This window comes from Castor canadensis, chromosome 10, assembly GCF_047511655.1.
Source record: "Castor canadensis chromosome 10, mCasCan1.hap1v2, whole genome shotgun sequence".
Taxonomy (NCBI): Eukaryota; Metazoa; Chordata; class Mammalia; order Rodentia; family Castoridae; genus Castor; species Castor canadensis.
In genome coordinates this window covers 126821016-126839253 of record NC_133395.1, presented here as the reverse complement: position 1 = coordinate 126839253, position 18238 = coordinate 126821016, and the positions used below count along the sequence as shown (strand labels likewise).

At 39.5% G+C, this 18238-nt stretch overlaps 1 protein-coding gene across 5 annotated transcripts in view; it reads left to right on the top strand.

Annotated features, from left to right (window-relative positions):
* The window catches only part of Frmd4b (FERM domain containing 4B), a 310928-nt gene that overhangs the window by 267681 nt on the left and 25009 nt on the right, over positions 1–18238 (top strand). For all 5 annotated transcript variants that reach the window (XM_074044207.1, XM_020171320.2, XM_020171322.2 and 2 more), the window contains 4 exons: positions 703–786; positions 2224–2289; positions 3992–4049; positions 5455–5541. In XM_074044207.1, the coding sequence (XP_073900308.1) occupies positions 703–786; positions 2224–2289; positions 3992–4049; positions 5455–5541 (295 nt within the window). The remainder of the gene's footprint in view (positions 1–702; positions 787–2223; positions 2290–3991; positions 4050–5454; positions 5542–18238) is intronic.

Sequence of the window (18238 nt, the reverse complement as noted above, 5' to 3'; positions counted from 1 at the left end):
ATTTATTCTTATATAAGAACATGAGCCAAGTGACTTTTTATTTCCTGTAGTAATTCAGAAAGCTAAATCTTTTACCTTTAGGAAGGGCCACAACCCTGGTTTTGAGATGTACCATTGACAGCTACAAATCACAGTGTCTCCAAGCTAGGTGACACTCTCATTGCCTATTCTTATGAAAAGACAGTGAGGTTATGTGTAGTCTGCTCAGTGGGTTCACTTTTTGGTCTGCAGCATGGTTAGGAAACTTGGTGATAGAACCAGAAAGCAGACCTACCCAAGGTACTGAAGGAGAAGCATTTAAACTGACAAAGAAACAGGATTGAGCAACTTCTAAAACAACATAGCAGAACGTGGTCCAAACAAAACCTATCTGGAGGCCATGTTTGGATCCCCAGTTAGATCTGAATGTAGGGCTTATTTGATCAATGAGGCTGAGTGAATGCTTTGGGAGCTAACTCATCCTGGGTCCAATGTTTGGTTCATCTTCTTTGGTATCATGATTCACATCGGGGCAAACCCTAGGGAAATGAGTATAAAAATGCATAAGTGATGAATTTCAAAACTTGTCAGTGCTTTCATTTGTAGCTGGGGGTGGAAGCAAAAGGGATGAGAATGCAGTCAAGAGTGTTCATGTCAGTGTTCTCAGCCTCTGCTCTGGGAGTCTGCAAATCATGTAATAAAACATATTGTGTTTCATTTTAGTGATGAAAATGCCAGGAAAGATTTGAAGACACTGCCTGTCTTTCCAACCAAAACCCTGCAGGAGCATCCGTCACTTGCTTACTGGTAAGTCAAGAGAACACCTGGCCTGTAGTCATGGTCTCCATTGAGTACTGTGCACTTATCAGGAAATTAAAAGCAATACAAGTAAAGAAAACAACAAACCATCCATTGCTTGTATCAGAGCAACCACAGGGAGACCCTGATTCTTTCAGTGAATGGATCAAGATCAAAGTTCACTGGAGAGCACTACACCAAGACACATCTTGAGGTCAATTGTAAAGAGCAGCTGTGTGCCCTACCTTTTTTTTTTTTTTTGCTATACTGTGGATTGAACTTCAGGCATGCTAGGCAAACACTCAGCCACTGAGCTAGCTCTCCAGCCCATGCCCTTTCCTTGAAATGTGCAAAATGTCTGTAGCATGTGCTTATAGGGTGAGCATATGATCAACCTGTGTGTGTGATGCAGCCTTAATCCAGCAGAACATTAATGTCATAAAGTACAGATCCCCTAGATCAGAGGTTTTCTTAATGACCAAAGATTTTCTCTATATCCAGGTATCAGTGTACATTTTGAGTTGTTTTACTTGTTTGTTTGATTGGTTGGTTGGTTTTGGGCAGTATTGGGGTTTGAACTAGGGCCTCATCCTTGCTAGGCAGCCACTGTACCACCTGAACCTTGATGCCCCAGCTAGTTGTTTGTATTTTAATGAATCCAGAGTACTAGTTTTCCACTCCACATTTTTTTTTGCTGGAAAATTCCTGTTTTCTTTTGAATTTTTGTATTCCCTTTAAACATAGTCTCCATGAATTCAGTCCCCACGTCATTCCTTTCCACTGAAAGTTACAAAATAAAAATTGTAAAATATTCAACTTTGATCGCTTTAATATGACAATTGGAATATATTTCTCAAATGTACAGTGAAATTGAGTCAGAGGCTTCATTGCATCCTGAGTCTAGAATCTTCTAAATAAATCATTGTTAAATGATAGTTTCTTTTTTTTTCTTTTAGAAAGGCTGATTACTAGTCATATAGAGATAGAAATATTTAGTCTTTTAGGTTACATTGAGATATGACCAGAGAAGCGGACTGTTAAAAGTACGGTGAGGCAGTGGACTGAGATCAAAGGCTGCTGAACTTCAGTTTAAGTGTCCACTTACTGGACAGTAATGAAGGGTTTTCTCCTAATACCGTGTATCCACAAGTGGTAATACAACAGTATTTCAGATTGCACACTGGCTCCAAGCAGTTTGAATACTTTTAAATCTTTCTGAGTAATTCAAGGTGAAAGTCTTTAGTATTAATGCTTGCTGACCTCCCTTTTTAACCAAAGCCAGGACGGTAGGCCTTAAAGGAACAACACTTGATCCCACTCTGTTGCCCAACCAACCTGGTGAGGGCTGTCCCTCTAAGTTTCCTGTAGCTTCTGGAGAAGCCGGAAATGGAGTCCGAATCTCAGAAAACCATATGTCACCACTCTTCTTATTGCCCCATTTTACAGTGAGGACAGAGTCATTGAGCATTATTTGAAAATCAAAGGTCTGACTCGGGGCCAAGCTGTGGTTCAGTAAGTATCTTAATTTCCTTTTTCTTAGATACAATTTTAGTTTCTATTTAAAGAAATCATTAGAAATTATTTTTGTTGAGTAGTTTTGGGGTATTGTTTTCTTCTACTTATAAATATCTTACCATGAAATAGAAAATGTCTTGGGTCATTCTATAGGTTGCTGTCACCAGCTCAGATGCCGATCAGTGTTAGGCAGGTAACAAAAAAGGGGAAATGTAGTCCAGACATAGGGCAATAGGGAGCGGACGAGGACTTCAGTGAAGTAGAGTTTTCACCCTGGGCAGGGACAAGGGAACTTAACTTCAGAGTTCAGATTCAAGATCCTCTGATACTTTGAAAGAAAAGCTGGAAATTCAATGTGGAATTCTACTTTGGGTGGAGCAGACAATGTGTCAGTGTTAGATAACCTGTTTCTTACCTGTTTGGTACCTGTTCTAGGTACCAAAACAACCCAGAATGATGTATTTCTTGGGGAAAGGAGAGTTGGTTTTGTTTTGGGTTTTCCCTTTGTTTTGAGACAGGATCTCACTGTAGAGCACAGGCTGGCCTGGAACTTACCATGTTGCCTGGGCTGGCTTTGAACTCTTAAGTTCTCCTGCTTCTGCTTCCCAATGCTGATTATAGGAGTACATCTGTATGTTTTGACTTGTAGAGTTACCACTAAATTATCAAGAACTGTTCACTTAATACATTAAGCTTCTAAAAATTTAAAAGCAGTTTTAAGTGCATTATTGCTATTGTAAGTTGAAATAAAACAAAATTGCTGGGTATAACATAGGACATATAAGGACTAGGAGTTTAGTTAGGTTACTGAGTAGATTACAAAGCATCCTTGCTTAAGTGCAGTCTTTTACCTGTCTTGATCATTGTGATATGGCCCCTAATAAGAAACTGTTCAACTTCATTGTTAAAACTGGTCTGTGAAGTCCAAGTCACTTTGTTGGAATCCTGGTTTAATTGCTGATGACCTTGGCACTTTTACTTAACCTCTTAAATTCATTTACATGTAGGACATTTACTTTAACAATTATCAAGTTATTGATTACAGTGTTCAGAGAAATTGATCATCAGAATGTCATTAAAAAGCCCACCCAAATTAAATAGGAGCCTCAGTTCCTTGGGGCAGAGGGAAATCTTACACAGTTCAGTCCATTCCAAAGCCTTAAAGGTGTACAATAAATACTTCTTGAACTAAACTAGCAAATGGTGGCATCATTCTCATATTTTTTTTGGGGGGGTGTGCCTTTTAAAGTACATATTTCTAAGAATTGTGACAAATGTTTACATATTTGCAAGCTCGATCACAATCAAAACATAGAAAAATGCTTTTTTAAATTTACTTATTGTAAATATGACCCAAAAGTTGATTACTATTGCTTGTATCATTATGCACTTACTTTAAAAATGTTTGCAGTTTAAATTTTTCCTACAGTGTCTTTCTGAGTCATAGATATCTTCAGGGGCAGAAAGTAACCTTTCCTGTGACTTTTTGAACTTGAACTTCTGTTAGAAACATTGTAACGTTTGGATGAGGTATAAACTCATTACTACCTGTAAAAGTTTATTCTATTTGTACTTGAGTGAAAGACATTCGTCACAGTTTGAGGAAAGTAGAGACACGATGTATTTCCTTAAGTCACTTTTCCCAACAGGGCCCTTTACCCGTTGTAATGAGGTTATAATGTTTGTCTATTTTCTGTAGGTATATGAAAATAGTAGAAGCTCTGCCAACTTATGGAGTCCATTATTATGCGGTGAAGGTAAATAGTTTTAACATTACAAAGCTTTCCTAATGCCCATGATACTTTCTGAGAGTTACTGAATAATACCGAGTTTCTGAAGTCACATACAGCAATATGCGAACATATGTAAACTCTGTCTAGCAATGGCAGCATTTTGCATAGGATTGAAAATCTTCGAATTTTAAACCCGGATTTTATCTTGTCATTTTTAACAGATAAAAAGCATGTTACTTTTTCAGAATATTTAATACATTCAGATGTTTTCCTAAGGCCTCTCTTGGTCTTAAGATATTGGGGTCATTATTTCTTATTTCTTTTTTTTTCTTTGTTCTGGGATCGAACCCAGGGTCTCAAGCTAATCATGTGCTAGCTAGCTATACCCCAAGCCTAGAACGTCTCCTTGGAACACCCACCTTTGCTGATCGTTGCTTTCTACTTGTTCATTTCTTTGGTGCCACTAGGTCTTCATTTGATAGTTCTATATGAGAATCATGCAGTGTGTGTGATATTTGCATAGGATTTTCACTTTGTTCATAAGCAGGAAGAAGTTGACTAAAATATATATGGTAAAATGTAACAGATAAAGCGTTAAGAAGGGAGTCTTGTTTGAAAGAGGAAAAATTTTATAATTAATCCATTCTTGAGTGACTTTTGGTGTTATGACATTGACGTCTTTATCATTGAAGATATGGGGAAATATGCATGCTTGCATGGTGAGAACACCCTTATTAAAAATACGCACCAATGTAATTTTAGTTTCTACTAATTCTGATTTGCGTGTAGGTAACGTCTAAGCATAAATTTTCCTTTACTATGTCAAGGTCCTTTCCTTTGGCAAGACTGAAAACATAAATTTATGAAAAAATATATTTGTCCTCTCCTCAAAATGATTATTCACACATCCTGGTATTGAGTTATACTGTTCTGCACAAGGGTTTTGTTTTGTTTTTTGGATGTTCCCATGTTCATTGTTAATTGTATTATAAACATTAGGATTTGGAACTACTTTTCTCATGGTTATAATTCTTTGGAAACTTCCCTCCCCTTTATATCTGGTTACTAATTGAGAGAACAAAGAGTTTTCATTCTTTTTTTTTTTTTTAATGGATAACTAACTTTGTACTGGATTCATTCCTGGTTGAATTGCTTAGATTTTATTTGTTCTGTCTAAATATTTAATCAAAGCAATAATGCTTCTTTTTGATGGTGTTAAAAGTATTGGTCTCTTTTGACTTATATAACTTATTTGAAGAAACATAAGATAACATTTTAACAAGTTAAGTTTCTAAGTAGAGTTTTGTTTACCAAGACAACTTTGCTTTGACCTGTTGATACTTGTTCAGAAAGGAAATTGGTAAATACTGCTTCACCTCTAGAAGACTTAACAATTAGGTCTTGGTTCTCATGGTTTTCCATCTTCTAGGATAAACAAGGACTTCCTTGGTGGCTTGGAATCAGCTATAAAGGAATCGGCCAGTATGATTTACAAGATAAGGTGAAGCCTCGGAAAGTAAGTGCAACCCATTTCAGGTACTTGTGAGGACCTGGAACTGTTCTAGAGCTGGCAACATCTTCTTTGTTTCAGAGTTATCTTCAGTAAACATGTCTGCTTTGGATAAAAAGAAATCAGTAATGCACTGCTTATTAAAGGATTATAGTCTATCAGATTTGAGTGTTCTAGACTTAAATATGGTACACTATTTTTCATTTAAGATTTTATTTTGAAGCTGGTTGTCTTGACTGAAGCGTAAGCATTCAGTACGTTTTTGCTTGTACATGAACTGATGAATCCACACAGATCACTGTCCAGGTGCTGTTGGCCTCCTTAGTATTACAGTGACAAGAAAGAGTGACTCATGCTGCCCTGGTTGGTTTTGCTGCCATCCCTGTGCTCTGCTGCCGTTCCTGGCAACTGCAGAAGTAAAGCAATGGCCTCTAATAAAAGACCATGGTCAGCCTACCTGCATTATGTCAGCCCGACATCACAGCCATAAATAATAATTGCTATCACGCCCATCTGTCTCTTGCTCTGTCCTTCATAAAGTAGCCCTGAATCATTCCACACCACTCTGCATCTTCTGAATGTCTTTCTAATGTCAGTCAATGCTCACAGTCTTCCTTATTATCACTTATGTCTGTCTCCCTTCTTGTCACATTTTTATGGTTGCAATGTTAACACACATAACACAAGGATGGCCTTGGGCCTTGGGCAGATCATGGCCCATTTTCCAATGTTGATCCAACTCTCTTGGGCCACACTAGTTGGCACTGAGGCGTCTTATCAGAAATTATCAATGAAAATAAGAAGGCTTCATTCAACAATCAGTATCAACCTGTACAAGGGACAAAAGAGACATGTGTGGGGCTGGGAAGTGGCTCAAGTGGTAGAGCACCTGCCTAACAAGCACAGGGCCCTGAGAGAGTGCGAGAGCACATATGAAGTCATGCAATTAGCATTTTATTTCCATATGCAAAATCAATTTATGTGAGAAATACATACTTAATTTCCAGGAGAAATATGAGTAATGTTATTTCTGCTTATATTTGACAATTTATTCTTAATACCAAATTTTCTAATTTAACAGTAGAAATGAAGGACACCCAATTTTTAAAAATATTTTTCTAGTCATTTTCATTTATAATTACCTATTTTTTAACCAACGGTAATACATATTCATCGTAAAACACCAAAAGCAAACACTAGAAATGTCTGTTAGGGCAGAAGTCTTTTTTGTTTTGTTTTATTATTCATATGTGCATACAATGTTTGGGTCATTTCTCCTCCCTTCCCCCATCCCCTCCCTAACCCTATAAGGGTTGTTTTTTGGGTTTTGTTTTGTTTTGTTTTGTGGTACTGGGGTTTGAACTCAGGGCCTCACGCTTGCTAGGCAGGTGCTCTACCGCTTGAGCGACTCTACCAGTCCCAAGGGCAGAAGTCTTTCTTCAGTCTCCCTCTGCCCTGTGGGAACCACTGTCAAGAGACTGACCCTGGTTCATTTAGACTTTACAAAGAGAGAAATCTTACAACACACTGTTCCATACCATGCTGTATTTGTCCAGTGCACTTGTAAACCAATTTCTTTTCATTATCTAGTGAAAGCTAGTGGACACACATAATTTATTTAACCAATTCTCTTTTCATGGACATTACGGTTTTTATGGGGAGGGCACAGAATGGGGGGAGGGGTTGCAGAGCATAATAAAGAATCCTAGCCAAGGCAATCCAATCCTAACTTAAGTATATCCACTTCATAGACTATTGCCTATCATGTATTTTTAAGATAGACTTCACCTATATTAATATATATATATATATAATTTTTTTTTTTTTGCTAATTTAATTCCCTCCTGAATCTTCTAGAAATAACATTCAGGAGTCTTGCTGGGCTCTTCTGAATCTTGCATATAAAATATAACTTAAATCATCTTGTAAGTAATTTCTCACCTCACATGGCTTGATAAGATTGCAATTCCCTCAGAAAGTAAATGCACCCCAAAGAAAGCAATCAGATTTTCTCCCAAAATAGCAGTGAGTCAGAATCCACACAGTAAATATTACACTAATTTCCTCTCCTAGGCTTGTGACTCACAAGCCTTTCTTTACATTCACAGCTTCATAAAAATCGGTATATACTGCTTGACACTGATCACAGTCAGGTGGCGCATTCACTCCAACCCTTGACAAAGGTCAGAAGCCACTTCCTTTTTTCCACTTGCAGAGTTTTCCTCTTTCATGTTCAAGACATGCCACTCTTTTTTTTGCTGTCTCTTTTTCCATTATTTTAGGAGGTGTCCACTCTGTTCCATTGTTTGCTTCCTGCTTTCTTTGACAATGGATTTTGCTTCCATATCCTTATTACTTTCTGTGCCCTAAAAACTTGAGCTTACTGGAGAGCAGCTCCCATTTCCTAGACCTTTCCTAGCCCAGTTTAACCAATTTAAGAATAACTTAAAGGGCTGGGAGTACTGACATGATAGAAGGATCAGACTTCAGCTGCTTGTATGGGCCTGGGCATGCAGCAAGTTAATCAGTGGTCAGGCAGGAATCAAGGTCCTATTGCCAACTCCAGTGGAACAAATGCCCAGCCTCTGTAGCCACATGCCTATCTTATTATAGTGTGGTTTAGAAGCAGGCCAGGAGGAAGATTTACTAAGAATCATACGGACAGATCCAAAAGGCTGTTTTAAAAAGGGATGTTCCAAGATCCACCAACAGAGGCCTGCCAGCCTTTTTAGACAGTGTGTTGATTACTGCCTGTGTATACAGGGCACTGTGATTGTTTTACTTACCAGAGCGCCCAGGTAGTGCCCTTCATCTTAGCTGTAGAGATTTCTTGTCTGTCCAGGAGGCCAAAAATTTGTTTCCATCAGTGTATACAATAAATAATGCAGGGTGAGAGTTTGGGAGGACATCCCAGACCCTGTCCCTGATGTCTGTTTGCCCTTGGGCAGGTTATTTGGTTTTTCTTTAAATTTGCTTTCCTAATCTACACAATGGTCACACCGCTACCTGTATAGGGTGGCTGTAAGAACTAAGTTGGATTATATTTAGTACCACACCTGATACACAGTCATCACTAGGAACTGGGAGTGAAGGAGGCAGTCAATTGAAGAGTGTATGGGAACTACCTTTGGATCACTGTTTAGGTAGAGAGGACCCAAAATTCACAGTCCTGGTGAAATAAGAAGTCCTTATTCTCAGAGATTTTTAAACCCTTCTCCTAATCCCTTAACCCTAATGCCCAAAGGTGTGATGCATATGAAGAGAAAAAAGTTAAATCCTGAGTTACAAACCACAAATATTCAGAGAATTAAAATTTAGATCATAAGCAATTTTACTTTTGAATCCTCCCTTTATGCATGAAATGTGTATTGCAAACTCTTATGGAAGGTGAAAACATGCCAAAACTCAGATCCAAATGGCAGGGCATTTGGACTTTAAAAGTAAAACTTTTAAAGTTTTACTTTGTTTACTTTTAAAGTTTTACTTTAGAAAAAAACAACTTTTGCTCTTGCAGGCTTTCATTGTTCTTTTAGAGTTTCCAGAAAAAATATCTGTTCTTTGTAAAGAAGTAGACAGTACGCCCACTGGCTAAGTATATTTGTGACTGACTGGTATCCCTCAGGCAAAAATTTCACCTGGGAAAACAAGGGCCTGTCAGGTGACAGAGGTGGTGAATGAAATGGCGTGCTAGTCAAGGTCCTAACTAGACCATCCTGGGAGGAAGTGCCTTTGATGATTAACATCTTTTTGCACTGTAACATGCTAAGAAAGTCTTGTGAAGAACTCTGTCACCCCAGGACCTTTGAAGCTGGGAGAAGGTTCTTGGCCTTCAATTAACAGATTTTTTTTTTTTTTAAACTGGTGGAATTCCCTAATACCTAGAGCCAGATGAATTAGGTAACAACCACAAAAGCCTTCTTGTTCCCTTGTCATAAAACTACAGGGTTTCTTTTATTTAAAGGCAGTGACTTGCTTATTTTAACCATGGCCCTTAGCCATCTTGGCCTTGATCTTTCTACCACCAACTTCTTATCCTGGACCTCGATCAGAAGGTGCTTCTAATACTGCTTCAGTTCTAGCTGAGGTTAACCGGGGAGGGGGGCGGGGAGAGGAGAACGTATGTATCTAATCACATTTTCTACATTAATACAAATAAAGTATGGTGTGAAAGAGAAAGATTGGATTACAAAATGTCCTCTGGAGACCTGTCCATCCTGTTTGTAAAGTGTGTAATTAAGCTTCAGTCACACCAATAATCAATCTGATTATTAAACCTGCAGAGCCAATGGGTGGAAAACTCTAGTCCTACAGCATGGATTTGAAATAGGAACCAGTTCTGCATTCCCACTGACCAGCTATCTGACCTAGAAGTGGCACTTAACCCTTCTGGTCCTTCATTTTCTCATGTATCATATTCAAATAACTCTGTTTATTCTGTATCTCACAGAGTTCTATGAGTTAGGGAATTTTTTTCACTGAGTAGATATGTTTCCCTACACTGTAATTCATAGCAAGCATACTAGAGCCTATGGAATTTCTTTCCCCTTCCTATAGATAATCACAGAACAGTTCTAACATGAGGAATGTTCCAAAATTTGCCTGGGTATTGCTGAAGAAGGTGGAAAGAGTCCCAGAGCAAGCCCCTTGATCATTCGTGAAGTCACCATGTCTCATTTCAAGGGAGACTTAGAAGTATTGTCTCTAGGTGGGTGGCCATGGCCAAAGACCCAACTGAAGATGTTCTGCTGCCAAAAGGAAGTACAAAAATAGGCCTGAGAGAGATAAGTCATTTCTGTCACACTGTATTTATTTCTTTTAAAGTCTTTTAGAGGTCGGTGAAAAACAAGCAAGCCAAGAAATGAAGACATAATTATTAATTTTGAATTGCCTCTGGTGGAAACACACAAAATGAAAGGACAGTAATGGAATGGGAGAGGGGCATTGGTGTCTTCAGGGAAGTCCTCGCTAAGAAAGGTGACATTTAAGCTCAGACCTGAAGAGCAAGATGCTTATAAATACCAGTGGCTTGTTCTAGTTAGAGTCTAGAGTGTACTGACGGAAAGGCAGTAGGCTTGTTGTAAATGAGAGGAGACTATAGTTAGAGCTAGAGCTTCAAGACAGAGAATGTCCTGTAGTCTGGCAGATGCTCTGAGCAGAGAAAGAAATAAATGGCTGTGCATTGACAGAATGCTCTGAGGTACTGGTCATCGTCTGTTCCTTGATGTATCTAGGTATTTAATAAGTGACTGGATTGTTTGTTAACGTGAAGAAAAATGAAAGGTAAGTTTTGAATAGAATTGACTACCCTGAATGCAGAGAACAGCAATTAGCAATGATGACAGCTCATTCTATGAAGAGTCATAAACAGTTATGATTTCTTTATTCACTCGTAACCAGTGATCAACAGGTTTGGGACATCTATTTTTTTTTTTGGTAGCAAGGTTTTAGTCATAAGCTAAAGACATCAAATTCACCCTTCCTTACACATTTCTGACAATAGCGTGTAATATGCTTGATTATATGTTTTCCCAGGAAAAACATTTGTTGAACACTTTCTTTTTTGTTTTTTGATGGGACTGGCATTTGAACTCAGGATTTCACACTTGCAAAGCAGGTGCTCTACTGCTTGAGCCATACCTCCAAGCCCATTACAAGGGCCCTGAAGCTAGCACCTAATTTTCTTTAGCTCACTTTAGGGAAAAGCTACAGTCCTTGCTGTTAAGCACCCAGCAGTCCATCTGGAAAGAAAGTTAGGTCTTTTCTTAAAAGGATTTAATAAACAGACAAGATACCAACCCATAAGAAGAAAGTATGCAGCACCTAAGAGCAGCAGGCCAGCCCTGGTTGTGCTGCACAAATGCAGTGAGTAGTGTCCTGCAAGCCTAACAGGAAATCATTAGCTTAGCACTGGGAGGTGCTTGGGTGAGATGATATCCTTTAGACATCAAAAAAAACCATTTTTTTTATTACACATTGCCTAGCACCCAGCACGTTTTTATCTAAACTTTTTGCAAATACCCAACATGTTTTATTCCTTGCATTTAAGATGCATTGCTTTATGTGAATGAGGCTATGTTATCATGTCAGAAGAAAATAATTCCTGCAATGTGTACCACGTGGCTGTGTTCAGACCTGATAGTTAATCAAAGCTGATACTGTTAGCAGGGCCCCTTCTAACATGATTCCTGTGCAGTAACATTTGTACTTAGGAACCAATCTGAGCAATCATTTGTCCCTAAAGGCATTATCTCATTGAAAGAAATAGAATTCCAAAATTCATTATCTTTTTTTTTTTTCTGCACTGGGGTTTAAACTCAGACTCAGAGTCTCACGCTTGCTAGACAGGCTTGCTTACCACTTGAGCCACCCCACCAACCCATGGTTTTTTTGTGTGTGATAGGTTTTTTCAAGATAGGGTCTCATGAACTATTTGCCCAGGCTGGTTTTGAACTGTAATCCTCCTGATCTCTGCCCCTGTGTAGCTAGGATTACAGGCATGAGCCACTAGCACCCAGCTAAAATTCATTATTTTACATCAGTTTTCTTTTTTTTTTTTTTCCATCCTCATCAATGCATTCCATCTACTGAAGACTGGGTATACCACATATTGTCCTCTAAGTCAGAGTTTCTCAGTCTCGGCAGTATTGACCTTTTCTCTGTGGGGCTGTCCCTTTGTCCTTAGGGTGTCCAGCAGTCATGTCAGCACCCTCACTTCCAGGGTGATAACCAGAACTCTCCTGGGGTTGAGGGGGTAGGGTATAAAAACATCATTATGGGCACCCTCTCTTGGGGCCCCCCTCCCCAACTCTACTCTCCCATTTTACACTTTTCTCTCTCAATAAACTCTCCCACTTTACACTTTAAAAAAAAAACTGCCAGGTGCTGGTGGCTCACGCCTGTAATCCTAGCTACTCAGGAGGATCTTGGTTCGAAGCCAGCCTGGGCAAATAGTTCAAGAGACCCTATCTCAAAAAAAACCCTTCACAAAAATAGGGCTAGTGGAGTGGCTTAAGGTGAAGGCCCTGAGTTCGAGCCACAGTACCGCCAAAAAAAAGTATCTTGAGTTGAGAATCACTGGTCCAAATAAAATTGAAGAGATTCAAAATCCTATCCCACAATGGTTGCTGTAATTACTTTCCTTTTTAATTTAGGGTATAACTATTATTCCTCTTTTTTCCTTCCTCCTTTCTTTCTTTTTTTCTTTTCTTCTTTTGTTAAAAATATTTTAAAATGCAGCTGGGCGTGGTGGTGCACATCTGTAATCCTAGCTACATGAGAGGTTCTAAGCCAGCCCAGGCAAAAAGTTAGCAAGACCCTATCTCAAAAACAAGCCAGGTGTGGTGGCTCACGCCTATGACCCCAGCTACTTGAGAGGCAGAAGTAGAGGGATTGCAGTTTGACCCCTGCTCAGGTGAAAAGCATGAGACTCTTATCTAAAAAACAAAAGGTAAAGAACTGGGGGCATTGTACAGAGCTTGCCTAGCAAGCATGAGGCCCTGAGTTCAATTCTCAGTACCTTCTCCCTCCAAAAAAAAGCAATTAACAAATACCCAGAGCATTCTCCCCAACGAAGGAAGGCAGGTGCTATGATGGTAGCCTTGGGGTTTTTAGAGCCTGGCTGTGGCTCTGTTTGAATCCCAGATCTGATTCTGTTTAGCTATGTGACTTTGTCAATGTACTTAACTCTGTGAGCCTCGGTTTTCTCTTTTTCAGAATGAGACTGAACTAGTAGCCCTGCATGTGGGTTGCTGGGAAAACCCAGTGCAAAGTGCAGATGAGTATACTCATCAAATGTAACCTTTTAACATGAAAAAAAAAAAAAAAAGAAAAGCATAGATCAGTACTTCTGATTTTGTTTTGCCTCAGGTAGCAGGGGATCACCCTAGGTGAGTCATTGTTTGATGTACTTTGGCTGTGACTATCCAGAATTTAGTCATTTCCAGGTGAGTTCTAAATGATTAACCTATAACACAAGTGCAATAAAAAGTCAAGCTCTGTGAAGTTGTTCCTATTCTTGCTTAGCTTTTTTATTGTTATTATTATATCATTGTTGTGTTACGGGGTACAGTGTGACACTTACAAAAGTTCTTACAATATATCACAGTTGAATTTACCCCCTTGCTTAGTGTTAAACCTGGATGACATCTACTTTCAGTTTGTCAGATTTAAAAAACAGTTGGATCCTTTTCTGTCAAAGGCTCTCCCTGGGTCTTTCATGACCCCCAAGGGGGTCCCCTACCAGGGGCAGGTGCACACTCCTCAACATTTTTGTACATTCTGGGGCTCTTTCTTTCTTTCTTTCTTTTCTTTCTTTTCTTTCCTTTCTTGTATGGGGCTCTGAACTCGGCACAGAGCTTGCTAGGCAAGAGCTCTACCACTTGAGCTCCTAGACAGGAGGGAGCTGGCTACCATGCATCTGCCTTTGGGGTGTGCCCCCTCTCCCTCTCCTCATCTGTGACCTCCAAGGTATGGGACAGTGAACAGATTTCCTACCTACAGGGTGTATCAGGAAATCACCTATGAAATTGACAGATACAGCACTAGGATTTTACAAAGCCTGAAACTCACAGAATTTGAGACATGAGTGACACAGCTATGTCAACAGAATAACCCAGCTGTTTCCTCTCACTGCAAAGACAGATGTGGGTTCCAGATAGCTGTTTCTAGGTCTGTTTCTGCTCGTAAGTGGCTGTTGTCTGTTTGATAAAATTAGAGAAATGGACAGAGTCCTTTGAAACAAACAAAATCGAGCTTTACTACTTAGCAAATGTGTATTCTGAGCCAGGCTCTGGGCTAAGCACAACACGTAATCTCACTAAAGGTTTCAGATGCAGGCATTGTATATTTTACAGAACAGGAAACTGAGGCTCAGGGAAGTTAAGCAACTTGCCAAACAGCACAAGAGGGAGTGGAACCAGATCCTAGCCGAGGCAGTCGGGCGTCATTCACTTGGCTCCTGTGGGCTCCACTAGAGAGAGGACCTCTTCATGATTCTGCAACAAAAACAGAATCGTACTTAGAGAAGGTGCTCAAAAAATACCTGTTGATTGAAAATAAATGATTCCAAAAGTTCCTGGTCTACATGTGACTCTTTTTTTTTTTTTTAAGTCCCTCTGCTTTTCCTCATAGTCTTTTTTCCTTTGTTTGATGATAGCCTCAGATATTTACAAACCATTGTAGTTGGGGGAGAGTAGATTTCTTCTACTTCTAGATCAACCACATATTGATTGTTGATTTCAACAAAATGGCTTAAATATTCAGCACATCCATTTAATAAAGTATAATATGTGGCAAATTATTCTAAAGCCATCAACTTCCTTTACATCTAAAGATTTTGAAAGGAAGTTTTTTCTGATTACAGTATTTTACACAAGTTCACTTTCGAAATAGGATTTGATGGCAGCATGGTTTTCTGTTAGTTTTTAAATTTTTGACACATCATTGTTTTAAGATAAGATGATTAATGACCTTAAGGTATGTTCTCTTCCTGAGGTTTTTTTCTTGATTATCTCTTTAGTATTATTTATGTTGTTCTTCCTACTTTTTCTGTCTCTTTATTTACTTTTGCAATATCAAAGTAATCCAAGTTTGTTATCTACATCCTTCTTTTCATCCCAAAGGGCGCAGCTAACTACTCTAGATGAGTATAAAATAGAAACAAATCTGGAAGACCTAATTAATAGTCTTAGTTTCATCTCACAGCTGTTTCCCTTTTGTCATTAGCAGCACATACTCTAAGAACAACTGATTGTAGTTGGGACCTGATGGCTCGCGCCTGTCATCCTAGGCTGAGCAGGAATGCAGACCTATAACTCTTTCTCAGGATGCAGGAATGATAGTGCTGACCATGGGGGATGGGATACTCACTCAACTGCCTTTGTAAGGAAGTTGGGCATGGTGGCGTGCCACTTTCATTCCAGCAATGACAGAAACATAAAATAGGAGGATCACAGTCCAAGCTGATTTGGGCAAGAACTGAGAGACTTTATCTCCAAAATAACCAGAGGAAAAGAAAAGGGCTGGAGGTGTGGCTCAAGCAATACAGCACCTACATAGCAAGTGTGCAAAGGCCTGACTTCAAATCCTAGTACTACAAAAAAAAAAAAAAGAAAAGAAAAGAAACAAGCTCTCTCAAATTTCATAGCTTCTAATGAGTGCCATATTAAAAAATAAATACTAAAATGATAAAAAAAATACTAATTAATGATGGCTATTAAGCTTATATATGATCATTTTTATGAGTGTTTTGGTTTCATACTCTTAGCCCTTTTTTGGGTTTTTTTTGGGGGTTTGCTTTTTTTTTCTTTTTAGCAGTCCTGGGGTTTGAACTCAGGTCCTCAGGCTCCCCAGCCAGGTGCTCTACCACTTGAACCACTCCACTAGCCCTTATACTCTTAACTCTTGTGTTGCAAAGCAAATAATTCTCATTTACTTTCTTCTTTTTTTAATCTTCAAGAATGGAAATTTGGGATTGGGCAAAATATATTTTTTTCTTTTGGTGGAACTGGAGTTTGAACTCAGGACCTCACACTTCCAAAACAGAGGATATACTACTTGAGCCATACCTCCCGTTCATTAACTCTCATTGTTCTGGAGGGGGGCCAGGGTTCGGTAACTATTCGTCTGGGCTAGCCTTAAACCCTGATCTTCTGAATTCTCAGCTTCGCAATTAGCCATTGGTGCCTGACTTTTCTTTTTTATTCCTGTTTTAATAGGAAAATTGCAAGTGTCTTTGTGTATGCATAGACATTCATATGTAATTGTCCTAACCTACTGTTAGGCTGTGCATTACTTTTCTCCAAATGAAAATGTGAAGCAGACTTTGTTTCCTTCTGCCTTCCTTTGCATTGCGATCTCTTTCCTTACTTGCAACATGTTATTCTACAACCTCCTTCATCTTTCAGGTGACTTAGCATCTTCGTTACTGTGTGTATGACAAGCTAGTTGTCTAATGCAGAGTTCCCAATAAGTCAGGTGGCTGGGTGGCTATTTCCTTAGCCAGTTTCTACTTTTCTCTCCATTGGTCTGAAGTCCCTACCTCATTCTGCGCAGAGGGATCTCTGTTGATCCTTTCAGTTAAGGATTTGCTAAGGGCAAAGGACATACCTTGGTCAGTGGCCTGAAGAGGTTCACCAGGGTCTTCCAAGAGATGAATTCTCTCACCTGCCATGGTCACCACTTGAGAGCTTCACCCTATCCCTCTGAAGTTAGACCACAAAAGTACTTAAAAAGCACAATGGAAGAATGATTGCAGACATTTCAAGAAAAAATAAAAACCATCTTCCTATCCAGCTGCCAGCCAGATCAAGTGCTGCCATAATTAGAAATATTTATGTAGCAACTGCAAACATTGATAGAATCACAATAACCAGTGAACTTTATAAAGGGGGACCCCCTATCAGTTTGGAAGTGGAATCTCACTTTTGTATAGAATAGACTGACTTATGTTCATTCCATATAAACTTTTTTTATTATTATTTTTGGTAGTACTGGTTTTTGAACTCTGGGCCTCACACTTGCTATGCAGGTGCTCTACCACTTGAGTCACCCCACCAGCCCCTTTTTGTGTTGGGTATTTTCAAGATAGTCAACTGTGATCCTCCTGATCTCTGCCTGCTGAGTTGTTAGGATTACAGGCGTGGGCCACCAGCACCCAGTTTATAATCTTCTAATATTTTCATTTTGAGATAGAGATACAGAAAAGTCCTAAGAATTATGACAATACCCTCAAAACCACTTAGAATCAACAATTATTAATATTTGGTGTTTACTTCACCTTGCTTTTATTAATGAAAGAAAATACACAGGTAGTGCTGAAGTTTTCTGCCGTACCTTCTCCTTACACATCATACCTGAGGGTCACCACTGTTAGGAACTCAGTTTGAGTCTTTCTAGTCCACAGATCTGAAATCCCATTTTACATAAACTTTTGAAATTTCTGGTGGGGAAACAAATGGCCATCTGGTTCCCATAGCAAGCCTAGTAGTCATCTAATTATTTCAAATTCTCTAAGTTGAAGCCCTTCACTGTTTAAATAGGGTTTTTGCTTCTAGAAAGCCTATTTGCTCTCCACGTGGGGTGGCCTGCTGAATGGAGTCAAAGCACTAGTATTTCCCATTTGTAAGTGATAAGAGGGGGAGGTGGAGGCTTTCAGAGATCAGGTTTCAAGTGGAGCCTGGTTTTATGTGTGTGGGAATGGCCGCAAAGGAAAACACAGCTGAGCTGCCTTCTCACTCGTCCTGTAGAACCTGTTCATGTGCGGGCTGAGTAGACCAGGGCAGAAAGGTTTTCCTAAAACAGCCTCTGGGGAAATTTGTACTTGGATTCAAAGCAACTTATTTCCCAGGAAGGATCATCCCAGTCTAAGCTGCCCCATTTCAGAAAAGTATCTTCTTGGGAAAGGACAGCCAGGGAGAACTTGGCTGTCCTCTCCCTAATGGGAGGAAGTAGTTGTCTGGGGAGGTGTCACCTGGTGGAGTGTTGCTGATGTCAGTGGCGGATCAGAAGTGGGAGGCTCAGTTTGTGAAATTAAGTTACACCTAAGTAAGTGTCTTATGAAACTCAGTTCAGAAGGCACCAGCGCCGCCGTCAGTAGGGGGGAAGGTAGAGACAACAGTGGGGCTTTCGCTCACGTTTTGGACCCGTTTTTGGAACTCCTGGATTGAAAGAAATGACAGTGTCAAGTCTGCAGACGTTGTAGGAC